This window comes from Candoia aspera, chromosome 2 (assembly GCF_035149785.1).
Source record: "Candoia aspera isolate rCanAsp1 chromosome 2, rCanAsp1.hap2, whole genome shotgun sequence".
Taxonomy (NCBI): domain Eukaryota; kingdom Metazoa; phylum Chordata; class Lepidosauria; order Squamata; family Boidae; genus Candoia; species Candoia aspera.
The window spans coordinates 1,901,004-1,913,639 of record NC_086154.1 but is presented as its reverse complement, the minus strand read 5'-3'; the positions used below and the strand labels follow the sequence as shown (position 1 = coordinate 1,913,639).

The following is a 12,636-nucleotide window of genomic DNA, read 5'->3' as shown; positions in this document are numbered from 1 at the left end:
GCCCCCTTCCCTTTGCAGAGGAGCCCCCTGGTGGATTCTGTGTGCAGTGCAGGTGCTCTTGCAAAGAGGGGAGAAAGGATGAATAAGAAGGAAAAGACCCCCAACCAACTAAAACTCTTCAAAACATATTAAGCAACCCAAAAGACCCAATAGCCCAAGAGGAAAAAACAGGACTTATCTACAACGTACAGTGCAAAGCCTGTAACAGCCACTATGGAGGACAGACAGGCAGGAGACCAGCAGAGCGCATCCACGGACACCAACTGGCAGTCGGAAGACAGGATGAGCACTCCTCAATCCCACAGCACGTGGACAGACTCAACCACAGCTTCAGCTGGGAAACGGTGAGCATCCTGAACCAAGCCAAATCCAAGAACGCCAGAGAATTCCCGGAAGCCTGGCACTCAGACCAAGCAGCCATTAGCAGACACATAGAGGTAAACAACATTTACATACCATTCAGAAGAGACAACAGAAAAGCCAGAAGACCAGGACACTCCCTTGCCAGCAATCAGCACCCAGATATGTAAAAATCAACACTAGGATGAACACCAGATGAACCATCAAACAGCACAATATGCCCTAATCAAGGACCTATCAACTCAGGCAATCAACCCAGCAGCAAACAACAGCCCAATCAAGGAACTCCCAAGGAGAGAGCAACACCCCACCAACACAAGCAGGGCAAGCCACAGTATGTAAACTGAGAGCAAGGCCCCCTCCCTCTTCCCGCTGAAGATGTTGCCTAGCCTGGCAATGAAACGTCTGCAAGGAAACAGCAAGGCTCGGAGAGCACCAAGGGCTCCACAGAACTGCTCCAGCAGCACCAGGTCCAGCATCTGGGCCTTGGTGCGTCTTTCTGGTTGCAGCCACTGATGGCAAAAATGGTAGAGCTGGCTGCAAAGCTCTCGTGGTCCTTTAGCCTCTCTGTAACAAAAGTCCCTGCAACACTGGCACAGATCATACAAACTGATGGTTTCTCCATCTGTGTTCATCTTCCTTCTCCTCCGCTCTCAGGCTGGGTAGCATAAGGAGCATTAGGAGCTTCTCCTCTTTCTGCTATGGCATATTTCAGATCTATTTTTTCTATGTTTTCTAGCATAACTCAAAATAGGACCAAATACATGAAGAAGACCAGTCTTAGTAACCGCTGGACAAAGAGGAACTTGGTGTGCAGAGCAGAACTCACAGGTAAAAACAACAGGCTTCCAGTTTCAGATCTCAGGGGGAAACGTCAACCAACTGCTGGAATTGCTGAGAAGTTCTCATTGACCTTGACCATTTTTATTCTTCAAGAAGAATCCCTTCTTAGAGTCTTCCCACCTAAAACCAAAGCACATCAGTGCTCTCTGCTGGAAGAATCATGGAGACTGCCCCTGTTGTTGGGAGAAGGACCTCCTCTTTCATCCAGACAAAGTCCTTCCCAGCAGGGACTCTCACCCCAAACAGGCAGAACATGGAGGCTTTTCCATTCATCCCCATGGAATATCTCAGAAATGGAGCCTGGGGAAGAGGGGCCCGACCAAGATCACCGAATGCGGGCCACAGGTGGAATCCTCCCAGTCTGGCTGTGCATCTGGAGAGAAACTTCAACCTAAATTTGGTTAGACTATGCCTCCCCCACCACCCGCTTGGGCATTGCACCCCTTTCTCTTCACCCCACCCCTCAGCTGGTTCTTCTCCCCAGATTTGCCTTTTTCCTACCATTTAGGATTGCCACTGTTGGAGTTTGGGATTTAGGAGAGAAGGAAAGGAAAGGAAAGGAAAAGGAATCAGGAGCTTGCTCAGTTCTTTTCTTGAAGCTGGAGGCTGCCAGGAGAGCACATTCTGCTGCAGACACCCCCTGCTGGGTTTTGCCTGCAATCATAGAATCACAGAGTTGGAAGGGACCTCAGAGGTCATCAAGTCCAGCCCCCTGCACACTCACTACTATACCATCCCCCCTACATGACTATCTGGCCTGTTTGAAAACCTCCAGTGAAGGGGAAGAACTCCCCCCCCCCCCGTGGCAACCTATTCCACTGATGGAGAACTCTTACGTCAAGATCTTCCTAATGTCCAGTCTCTACCTACATCTTTGAAGTTTCATCCCATTAGTTCAACCCTGACCCTCTGGAGCAAGCAAGAATAAGTCCAAACCCTCTACCATGCAACGGCCCTTCAGATATTTGAAGATGGCTATCGTGTCTGTGCATGATTTTATATTTCTCTCTGTTAACTTGCATTCTGTTTGTTTCCACCCACTGTTCTAGCTTAAGTCTTTTTGAATTTTCCCCTCTCCTCCCAAGTATTAGCCATCCCTCTTAGCTTTCCCTTGAGTCCCTCACCCATATCATTCATAAAAACCTTGAACAGCATCCAGCCCAGGATGGAACCCAGTGGCACCCCAGTAGAGATGTCTCTCCAGGTAGATTTGACACTATTGACAACTACCCTTGGACCAACTGTGGGTCAACCTAACAGTTGAGTTGTGATAGTGGATCATTTTGTTAATAAAGATGCTATGAGAGACTTTGTCAAAGGCCTTGCTAAAGCCCAAATAGACTACCGTATGCCCACAGCATTTCCTTGGTCAACTGGTCTAGTAACTCTATCATGAAAGGAGATCAAGTTAGTCTGGCATGACTTGTTTGGCATAATCCATGTTGGCACCAGTTGATTGCTCAGCATCGATGTCAGGCTCACAGGCCTGTAGCCTCCCGAGCCATGCACCTTTCCCTTTTTGAAAATTGGAACACGAGCTCTCCTCCAGTCTTCTGGGACCTTCCCTGTTCTCTAAGACTTCTTAAAGATTACAGGGAACCTTGCAAAGGATAGGGAGTGTGGCATTTTCACAGGGGTGGCCAAGGTGATGGTAATGGGAGAAAAAGTATCTTCTTGGAAGGGAAGTCCAAGGCAGGAACTGATAGGAATTGGGGGCAAGGGGCAACTGCAGACCCCCCTGGGCCACTGGGAGACTTTATGGCCCCCCGAAGCCTCATTTCACAGGAACCCCACACAAGGCGGCCAGGAAGCCAGCATTTCAGGGTCCTGCTTCCTCTTCTGGATGTCTTCTTGCCTCCTAATAAACACTGGCACACGAGAGAACCCTTCAAAGCAGACCAGACTAGGAAACCAAAGACATGCATACTAATACTTTTATTGTAGGTTATGGTAATAGAATCTTGCAAATCTGGAGGTACCTCTCCCCTCCTTCCCTTTATCTTCATGAGAACCAAGGAGGGTTTTGTCTGAGACAATTTCTCCAGCTACATTTCTGATTCACTCAGGTTTCTCTTACTTGACTGTTGTTGTGGTTGCGGCTCTTCCTCCTGCTCCTCAAGGTTGTTCCTTCTGCCCATTACCATGTGTGTATCAGCATCCGGGCCTGCCTCTATTAATCAATGAATCAATTAATTAAACACATTTCTATGCCGCTGCAATCAAAACAAAAAAAGTCATATGAGATAAAACAGATTCAGTGCAAAAATACAAACACAACAGCAATGGAAAAAAAGATAGAATAAAAAGATGACGACATTAAGTCATATCAGTCTCGTGGGAAGTAGTCCTGGAACCAGACTGTGCCTCTGAGAATTGGAAAACTCAAGGTGGCGGTAGGGTGCGTGGTTTGCCTCTGCTTGCTGACAGGCAGTAGGGAAGTCACAAGCAGCTGGAAATATGGAGAGGCTAAAAAAGGAGACAAATAACGGATCCTTAGGGTCACAGCTCAGGAGGATGAAATTTGCCCTGATCAGAGAAAGTTTCCTAGCTGCCAATGACGGACACACAATTTCACCAGTTCTGAGCACTGAAAGATGACCGTTCTGGGAAAAAAGGAGTCAGAAGCCAGGCAGCCAATCAGAGAAGCTGAAAAAGTGGGGTTGCGCACGGGAGGATAAAGGGAAGAGCCTTTGGGGCAAGACTCCAGAGGAGGCATCCAGGGCTGCTGCATTCCAGACATGGTGTCGTCCTGCCTTGTTGCAATCCGCCTTTGCTCCCTCTGGCACCCGCAGCTCATACTGAGAGGGTTCCAGCTGGCATTGGGCCCCACTTGGACGCTGCACTGTGGTCAACTTGAACTCTCGTCGATTAAATTCTTTCTGTATAGAGTGGTCCATCTATTCTTTGATAGCTTATTTTAGCTTAGTTTATTCTGTCAACTTCATTTTATCTCATGTTTGCATGCTGCCGAGTAAAAATGGATTGCTTTCCTTCTCCTTTCTTGTCTTTGGTTATCACTCCACCATGAAAAATGTGGTTAAGACACAATCCAATGTCTCTGGGGGAATGGGTGCACCTGAGAGTCCCCCTAGCCAAACATAAGGATAAGAGATCAGGAGATTATTATTATTATTATTATTATTCTCTCTTTCTTTCTTTTAAAATAGCCAGCCCAATTGACAAGGATGCAGAGTGGGTCAAACGTACACACACGCAAAGCACACATTTAACAATACACACTGTTAAAAATCCCAATTTTAAAAAAATCACATAGGCAACCAACAAATAAAAGAATCCATAAGGCCCAGCAGCACTGCATTGCTAGTTTATCAAATGCCAATCTGATAGGGACCCAGATGCCTCCAGGGGGAAAGAGCTCAAAAGACGGAGCTGAACAGTTGAGTGTATCAACACTGGATGTCCACCTGTAGCCTTAACAATTTGAGGGAAGGGGAAGACGTTACTGGACAGGGGAGAGAAAGGGGCATACTTTAGATGACCAGCAGAGCAGCAGGGATATGGCACCAAAGGCATTTATGCGGTTCCATCCAAGTTGATCATTTTATGGAAAGTAAGGCAATTGATCTTACCAACATTCCTTCCGCACTCCATGCACTTATATAGTTTCTCCCCCATGGATGCTCTTATGGGAACTAAGATGTCCGCTGTGAGTAAAGCTCTTTCCACACTCTGTGCATTGGTAGGGTTTCTCCCCTGTGTGGATCCTTTCATGGTCAGTAAGCGAGCTGCCCCTTCTAAAGCCCTTTCCGCACACCATGCATTGGTAGGGTTTCTCCCCGGTATGGATTCTTTCATGCCTGATAAGTGAGTGGGAGTCGCAGAAGTCTTTCCCGCACTCCTTGCATTTATATGGCTTCTCCCCAGTGTGGATCCTTTTATGAGAAGTCAGGTGACAGCTCTGAAGGAAACTCTTCCCACATTCCAGGCATTTATATGGTTTCTCCCCTGTGTGGATCCTTTGATGGTAAGTGAGGGAGCTGCTCATGATGAAGCTTTTCCCACATATCTTGCACTGATAGGGTTTTTCGCCTGTGTGGATCATTTTATGGTAAGTGAGGTAAGTGCTTTGACTGAAACTCTTCCCACATTCCGTGCATTTAAAGGGTTTCTCCCCCGAGTGGATCTTTTTGTGCCTGGTAAGCGAATGGGAGTCGCAGAAGTCTTTCCCACACTCCATGCATTTATAGGGCTTCACCCCAGTGTGGTTCCTTTCATGGTAAGTGAGCGAAGTGCTCCTCCTGAAACTCTTTCCGCACTGTGTGCATGTAAAAGGTTTCTCCCCCGTGTGGATCCGTTTATGGGAAACAAGGTTACTGCTTTGACTGAAGCTCTGGCCACACTCTGTGCACTTATAGGGTTTCTCCCCAGTATGGATCCTTTCATGCCTCATAAGAGAATGAGAGTCACAGAAGTGTTTCCCACATTCCTTGCATACGTACTGTTTCTTTTCTGCAGCTACACTTTGATATAACCTAACAGAGACTTCAGGACTCATTGGGTGCTGCCCGTATTCACACAGTTGCCCTTCCATGTGGATTCTGTAATGATTGCTTAAATCAGGTTCATCCTTGACTATTTCACCACACATGAGGAAATGGTTTGTTTCGCTCTCTTTCCAATGCTCTTGGGTCAGGGAGTCAAGAATTCCTGCACTTTGAGAAGAGGGCTTCTCTGGATCACTGGACTGGTGGTTCTCGGGTCTTTTTAGATCTGGCGGATATTGAAATACCTCTTCCTGAGCTTCTTGCTTGATAGTTTGCAGTGATAACATCCTTGTCTCCTCCTCATTTTTATCCGCCTGCTCATCAGCTCCTTGGGGAAATAATGAAACAAAAAAGATGAAAATATTATTAGGATAAGGCAGAAACTCAGAATGCAAAGGCTGCATCTCTTCTTTCAGCATCTCTTAATCTTTCCTCTTTCCAGACTTGGTGGCCGGTGTTATGTATGTGGGAGTGGTAAGCGAAAGATGGGAAAAATAATCTTAGAATGCTGAAGTGTTAATTTCTTATCAGTGAGATTAAACAGAAACTGCAAAGTTCACCCACACAAGATCTTTAAATTCCAGGTAAGAAATGGTCAATGCGTCCTAAATTGAAGGAGCCCCCTTTAACCTCTTGTTTTCCCCAGCACTGCAGGCAGACCGGTCTGTGTCCTGCAGCTAGAAGATGACCTCCAGTTTGCGTATCTTGAGAGAAACAGCCAGAGTGATTAAATTGGACCCAAAAAAAAAAAAGCTTTCTCTGACTATATTCATAAGAGGAAAGAGGGGTCCTTACCCAGGGAAGTCATGTTTCTTGAGTTCTCCAGCATGACCTCCCCATGCAAGGCTCTCTGCTCAGAATCCATCAGTGCCCATTCCTCTTCACTGAAATACACAGCCACTTCCTCAAAGGATACAGGACACTGGAAGAGGAAGAAAACATTCCTGATGTAACTTCAGGCACTAAAGCAGATTGGTGAAAAGCTCTCCATCTGCAGTATTCATGTGCAAAAGAAGATGGATCAATCTCCCACCCCTCACTCTGAGCCCAACAATTACACCCTCAGTGCCATTCTGTGACAGCACCCGTTGCTGAGATGGACCTTGGAGGTTTTATCGCCCTGATTCTTCCTGATTAGCGGGTCCACCTGTTTCATGCTTGGTGTCATTTCCTCCTGACTCTTCACTTCGATAGTTCCCATCCAGCTAGTGATTCTCCTACGCTGTCCGACAGGTATGTGAAAGTGCTAGGAGAGACTGGTGTGAGAGGCCATCAAATGCAGGTGAAATACAGCCCTGAATATTCTACTCTGAATCCCCAGCTGGGTGGGAACTAAGGAAGTGGAGATTCAGGAGGAAATGACACCAAGTGTGAAACAAATGGACCAGCTGATCTTCAGTTCCAGGCAAAATTCAGTCTTTTTGAGATCATCATGGAAGCCCTAAGTGGCTTGATTACAAGCTCTCTAAGCTGCAACTTTTACTTAAAGCAAGGATTCTCAACTTTTGCAATACTAAAAGGATAAAATGAATTTGTAAGACCCCTCCCTAAAGGAATGCAGCTAATAATTTCATGAGGTTACTGTTGGATGGAGAGATGATAGATAGATAGATAGATAGATAGATAGATAGATAGATAGATAGACAGACAGACAGACAGACAGACAGACAGATAGATAGATGGATGATATAGATAGTAGGTACTATTTACTTTTAATAATTACATTTTAATCTAGATGTCTAAAAGCACAATGAGAAAATCCTACAACTTTATAAAAATGAAACTGTTTCATTGAAAATAAACAAACAAAGCCTACAAAAAGTTTTAAAGGATATCGCTATTGGGGAGCATGCGCTTATTATCTTACTTATAATTCCCCCAAACCGGGATTCATTTTGGAGAGAGCCTTCTTAATGTCGCTGTCCGGGAGAGGGGTGGGGTGACTAAGTGTGCGTTGCAATGCATATTCCAGCCTCCTCCTACCTGTGTGCATCGTCATGACATCAGTCCAAAAGGGCAGAGTTTTGCATCGTGACATGACAACGCGTTTGGCCACCAAATTGAAGAAAGGAAAAAGAAAATGGTCTTTACTTGCCTTCAGTCGGCTTTTCTTAAAACGCTGCAGCCGGCACACTACAAACTGCTTCTGGCACAACCACGCTCACTACCCACCTTCCTCCCCAGCTTGTTGATGATGCTCCTGCTCTCACAGCATCCTCCTCCCTGTTTCTCCCCTCCCTCCCTTCCTCCCATCCTCTCCATCATAATTCCCTCTTCAGAGCTTTGTACAGAAGCCTTGTGCCAATTACTCTCCTCTGAAAACAAAGATAGAGTGTTTAAAAAGCCACTTGAACATCCAGACCTCTTACACAACTCCCAGCAACTTTTGACATCCCAGCAGGAAGTCTACTTAGAAAGACGTTTCTTGGGGGGCCATCATCCATAACCCCTCAAGCCATCGTTTGTATAGCCTTGAAAAGTTATTTTATTCTATTTGCCATTTAGTCTCTCCCAGTATACCAGGGATTCTTAACCTTTTTGTGCCATGAACCCCTTTCAGAATCGGGTGAAACCCACAGACCCTTTCTGAGAAAAATGGACTTCAATACATAAAAGAAAACACACAGATATAGACTTACAAAGGAAACCAATTATGCTCAAAGACAGTTATCAAAATATTAAAAAAATATGTGTGTGTGTCTTAATCCAATACATCAATAACATGACAATACCCCTTTTTGTGATACAATTTTAGATTGTGAGAGTCATTGACGTTAAACATTTCTGGAGTCTTGAGGCCATCCTTTGTTGCCTACCCACATTACTGAATGAAACGCTAAATTTTCGTTGTATAAAATATAGATGCTTTTTTTTTCTGAGATCAGAGAGTGCGCCTGAAATCCATCCATGGATCCCAAGGGTTTGTGGACCCCAGGCTAAGAACCCCTGCTATAGTTTTGCTGGATAAAAGTAGTAATAAATTTGAAATTGAATTAAATTCAACTGAACCCTTCCTAACATTTTAAATGGGAAACTCTTAATTTACAGTATATCACTTTTTAAAACTCATGAGCTTTCCTTTCTTTGAATGGGTATTAAATTATTCTTTTGTTTTTGCAATTAGATGATTAGGGTATTTAAGTGGCTTTGAATAGTCATCTACTAGGCAAATATTTATATTTATTTATTGCATTTTATAATAATTGTGATGTGTCTGGTTTTATGAGATTTTAATGTTTATGTTCGGAGTTTGATTTTATTGTAAACCGCCCAGAGTCCCTCTCTTGGGGGAGATGGGCGGTAATTAAATTTGAATAATAAAAAATAATAATAATAATAAAAAATACTCTAATTTAGTACTGTCTATAATTGTTAGTTTGTGTTTGCTAATTTTAAACCTGTATCTTGGAGGTTTTTTTTAAATTAGTTATTGAAGACCAGCAATGCACAATGAAGAAAAACCCTGTTCCTAAGAGATACAGTATGCACAGAGTCCTCTTAAAAAATGAGAGGATTCCAAATGTTTCCTTGCATATTTTTCTGATGTTTCTCCACTTACCAGAGCAGGAAGCACAGGTGTGGTTTCTCTTCCACTGTCAGGAGGAGACAATTCTACAAATACCAACGATGTCCTGTTCCCTGTGTGGGAAACAACATTGGTAGTCTGAAAGCATCATTCATAAAGTCTGGAGAAATACTAGACACGTGAGGAAAGAGGGAATGAGATATGGCTTTCTTGTGGTAGAATTTCAGTTACCTGATAAGGTGTTTTGACCTGGATCTTCCTGGGAAACTTCCCTCAAGAGCTGCTCCTGAGAGAAATGTCCCGTTGCCTTGGGGCATTCAGCAATCATCTCCACCAAAGGTCCCTGGGACTGAGGCCAAATCCAAGAACAAAGAAGAAGTGGAGTTACGGAAATGGGAAGAAGTGGATTCTTGCTCTCTCAAGTCCAAAATATTCAACAATGGAAAAAGCGTTAGAAAAAATTGCTTCAAATATGGTGTCTGGAAGTGACCAAGGGAAAAATTTGCCTCAGGAGTTAGTTAAATATTGTCTTCATGTTATTAGATCCAGAAAATTCTGATGAGACATTCAGTTACGTAAAGTCACACATATGTTCCTATCACGCTATTATAATCATATAGGGAGCAAGGCAACGCAAAGCTGGTAAAGAGCGTAGGAATAGGAACTCAAAATCATTTAAATGTAGTTGGTAGCAACATCATCACTCACTTCAACTCTCCTTTCTAACCTTGCAAACCATCCTTGCTTCCACCATATACAAGGTACTCAAAATCACCTACCGTTATGTAGACTGCTACACCTCCTAATGGGTAAGATGAGGGCAACAGTAGGCTGGTTCACAAGGTGGATTCTCTGTTTGAGATCCTACATTGTATATAATAGCATGCATATGCTTGAGGTACAGCTGGAATTTGGTCATGCTTGAGGCAAACTGGCCAAGATGTGCCAGAAGTCTGCAACCATCTCCCGACTGTTAGCAGAAAACACAGCATGTGGCATGGGGGACGCTGAGGCTGGTAACCTAGCCTAGCCTTCCTCTCACTACAAAGCAACACACGAGGCATCCGGAAACCACCAACAGAACCAGTTGCCTAATGATTTACTTTAATATTGATCACTTATTAACCACAGAAGACTCTTAATAGCAAGATATGTCACAATTCAAGAATACTGTTATTCTTATGTTCCCACGAATTTAAAGACACTAGGATGAATTGCTCTCACCTGCATCTCTTCCTGCTTCTTTTCTTCTTCTTGGCCAAGGAGGAAGCCCTCCACCAGGGCCACCGCCTGAGAGGAGGTCTCTGCTCCACACTCTCGGACCCAGCTCTCCATCTTTGGGGGCAGGACAGCCAGGAACTGCTCTAGGACCACCAGGTCCAGCATCTCAGCTTTCGTTCTCCTTTTTGGCTCCAGCCACTGACTGCAAAGGTAGTGGAGTTGGCTGCAAACCACCCGTGGTCCTTTGGCCTCTTCATAATGAGCATCCCTGAAACGCTGGCACAGATGGTGAATGATTTCTCCAACTACATTCTTCTGCCCTGCTCCTTTTCCTCTGATTTTAGGCTGGGTGCTATGAGGAATGTGTAATGTTCCTTCTCCTGGGGGGTCCCATAGGTCCATACACTCCATGTCCCCAAATCCAGTTCAGAATTGGAATACAGTTCCTCCTGGATCTCTGAAATCACTTCCCTTGGTAGGAGCATGAAGCTGTTAGCCTTCTTTCATAGCTGTGGTTTTCATCTGCAAAAAGGGACCCATGAAGAGAACATGACAACTCCCACTTTTAGTTCAGGTGGAAAAGGAAAGAAATTGCTAGAATGCGAAAGGTAGACCAGAAGCCGGTCCAGGTGTCCTCACTGAGAACTCAACCACTTTGGTTCTTTAAGAAGAATCCCTATAGAGTGTGGAGAAGTAAGAGCCAATTCTCTTCCCCCCCAACTCCCCCAACTCGTCTGAAAGAAGCATCTTTTGCTGCCCCGTGGATAGGATAGGCAGGCAGGCAGCGTTCACTGCAGGGAGAGTCCTCATACTTAATCAGGCTCCATCCATCCAGGGACTCTCACCCCACCTGGCCCCACCAAACTCTTTGAGAGAACTTTCCGTGGAAAAGCATTTCAGAAATGGCTATGCCTCTGAATTCCTTTTGTCTTCTCGTAGGCAAGATCTGGGTTCCTCAAAAGCACAAACAGGGGCTGCAGCGAATGTGTGAGAGGGGAAGGGGGGAGGCTGGCGAGGGGGGACCCCCGGGCTTTCCCTCCAGACGGGACTTACCATTTTGAAGGGCCTTCTTTCTCATGGCTTCAAGGGCTACTGTATTTAACGTGAAAAGACTTGAGCCAGCCTGGAACCTCCCTGCAAAATTCCAAGCCAACTTGACTATGGCCAGACTATGACTCACACCCCCCACCCCACCCCTGCGATTGTCCCGTTTTCTGCTTGCAGCAGCTTCTCCCCCTGTGCCTCCTCCCCCATCAGCAGAGTCATCTTCCCAGAAGCAAGGTGGGGCTTGTTCCTTTTTCGCAGGAGAGCTGTCTCTCGCCCAGAAGATGCATGAAAAGTGGGGTTGCACGAGGCGGGGGGGGGGCTTGTAAGACGGGACTTCCAGCCTCTTCCTGGAGACAGGACTCGCCATCCCCAGGGAACGCCTTCCTCACCCTTGAGCAGTGGGTATTTCTGTGCGAGGTCGCCTCTCACAGCCTCTCTGCGTCTGCAAGACCATCCTGCAGCCTCTTCCCTCTTGGCAGGCTCAGGGTTCAAAGGGAGAGAGGCGGGGATTTAGGAAGGGAAGATTTTAGACGATGCACTCGTTTCCTCTCTTGGAAAAACTCTCACTCTGCTTTCTCCAGAAGGAGAGGCAGGTTCTAGAGAAGTCACCGAGCGCATGCTCCATTGTTCTCTTGAGGCCAGAGGCTGCCAGTACTCTGCCATCTGACCACAGCAGTGCCCCCTGGTGGATTTGGCTTGTTATAGGAGAGATTTAGACTATTTTTGGGTGTTACATGGGCAGCCCTTTCATTCACGGCTGCCCAAGAACCCAGAGATGGCACCGAATGCAGGAACCGTACCTGAATCTGCATCAGAGGGCTAGATCAATGGGTCAGCTTAATGTAGCTGACACATAATCAGTGACGCCTTTCCAAATCAATATGCCAAAATTTTTCGGCTAAGTTGGGTTTATGGATCTGAGATACAAAGGGCCATTTGGGGCCCTTAAGTGCTTGTGAACTTCCAGCCTGGACTGGACCAAACAGAGGCATTAGTCCACATGACCAAAGCAGCTCTAGAACACCCCTATGAAAGGGGCGGGGCTTGCATTGTGAGGGTGTGGTATTCCTCGGTCACATGTCCTCCCCTCTGGAACCCTCTGAGTTAAGTCCCTGGTGCTGTGCTTGGGAGACC

The 12,636-nt window shown here is 45.7% G+C and overlaps 2 protein-coding genes across 4 annotated transcripts in view; one reads left to right on the top strand and one right to left on the bottom strand.

Moving 5' to 3' along the window:
- The window catches only part of LOC134491916 (zinc finger protein 91-like), a 485,354-nt gene that overhangs the window by 212,163 nt on the left and 260,555 nt on the right, over positions 1–12,636 (top strand). The gene's annotated exons all lie outside the window — the stretch shown is intronic.
- On the bottom strand, positions 4,350–12,055 carry LOC134491941 (zinc finger protein 154-like). The gene is made up of 6 exons (XM_063296029.1): positions 11,892–12,055; positions 10,459–10,977; positions 9,466–9,583; positions 9,268–9,347; positions 6,504–6,630; positions 4,350–6,036 (listed from the first exon to the last, which is right to left on the bottom strand). The coding sequence occupies exons 2-6, from the start codon at positions 10,864–10,866 to the stop codon at positions 4,820–4,822; spliced, it is 1,950 nt and encodes a 649-aa protein (XP_063152099.1). The 5' UTR covers positions 10,867–10,977; positions 11,892–12,055; the 3' UTR covers positions 4,350–4,819.

What these genes read in the sequence shown, in the direction of transcription:
- LOC134491941 (XM_063296029.1), bottom strand. Translation starts at nt 10,866, where the DNA reads ATGGAGTGTATGGACCTATGGGACCCCCCAGGAGAAGGAACATTACAC. An exon ending in AGAAGCAGGAAGAGATGCAG is followed by an intron (nt 9,584 to 10,458) that starts GTGAGAGCAATT and finishes ATTTGGCCTCAG; the next exon opens with TCCCAGGGACCTTTGGTGGA. An exon ending in CACCTGTGCTTCCTGCTCTG is followed by an intron (nt 6,631 to 9,267) that starts GTAAGTGGAGAA and finishes TTCCTCTTCCAG; the next exon opens with TGTCCTGTATCCTTTGAGGA.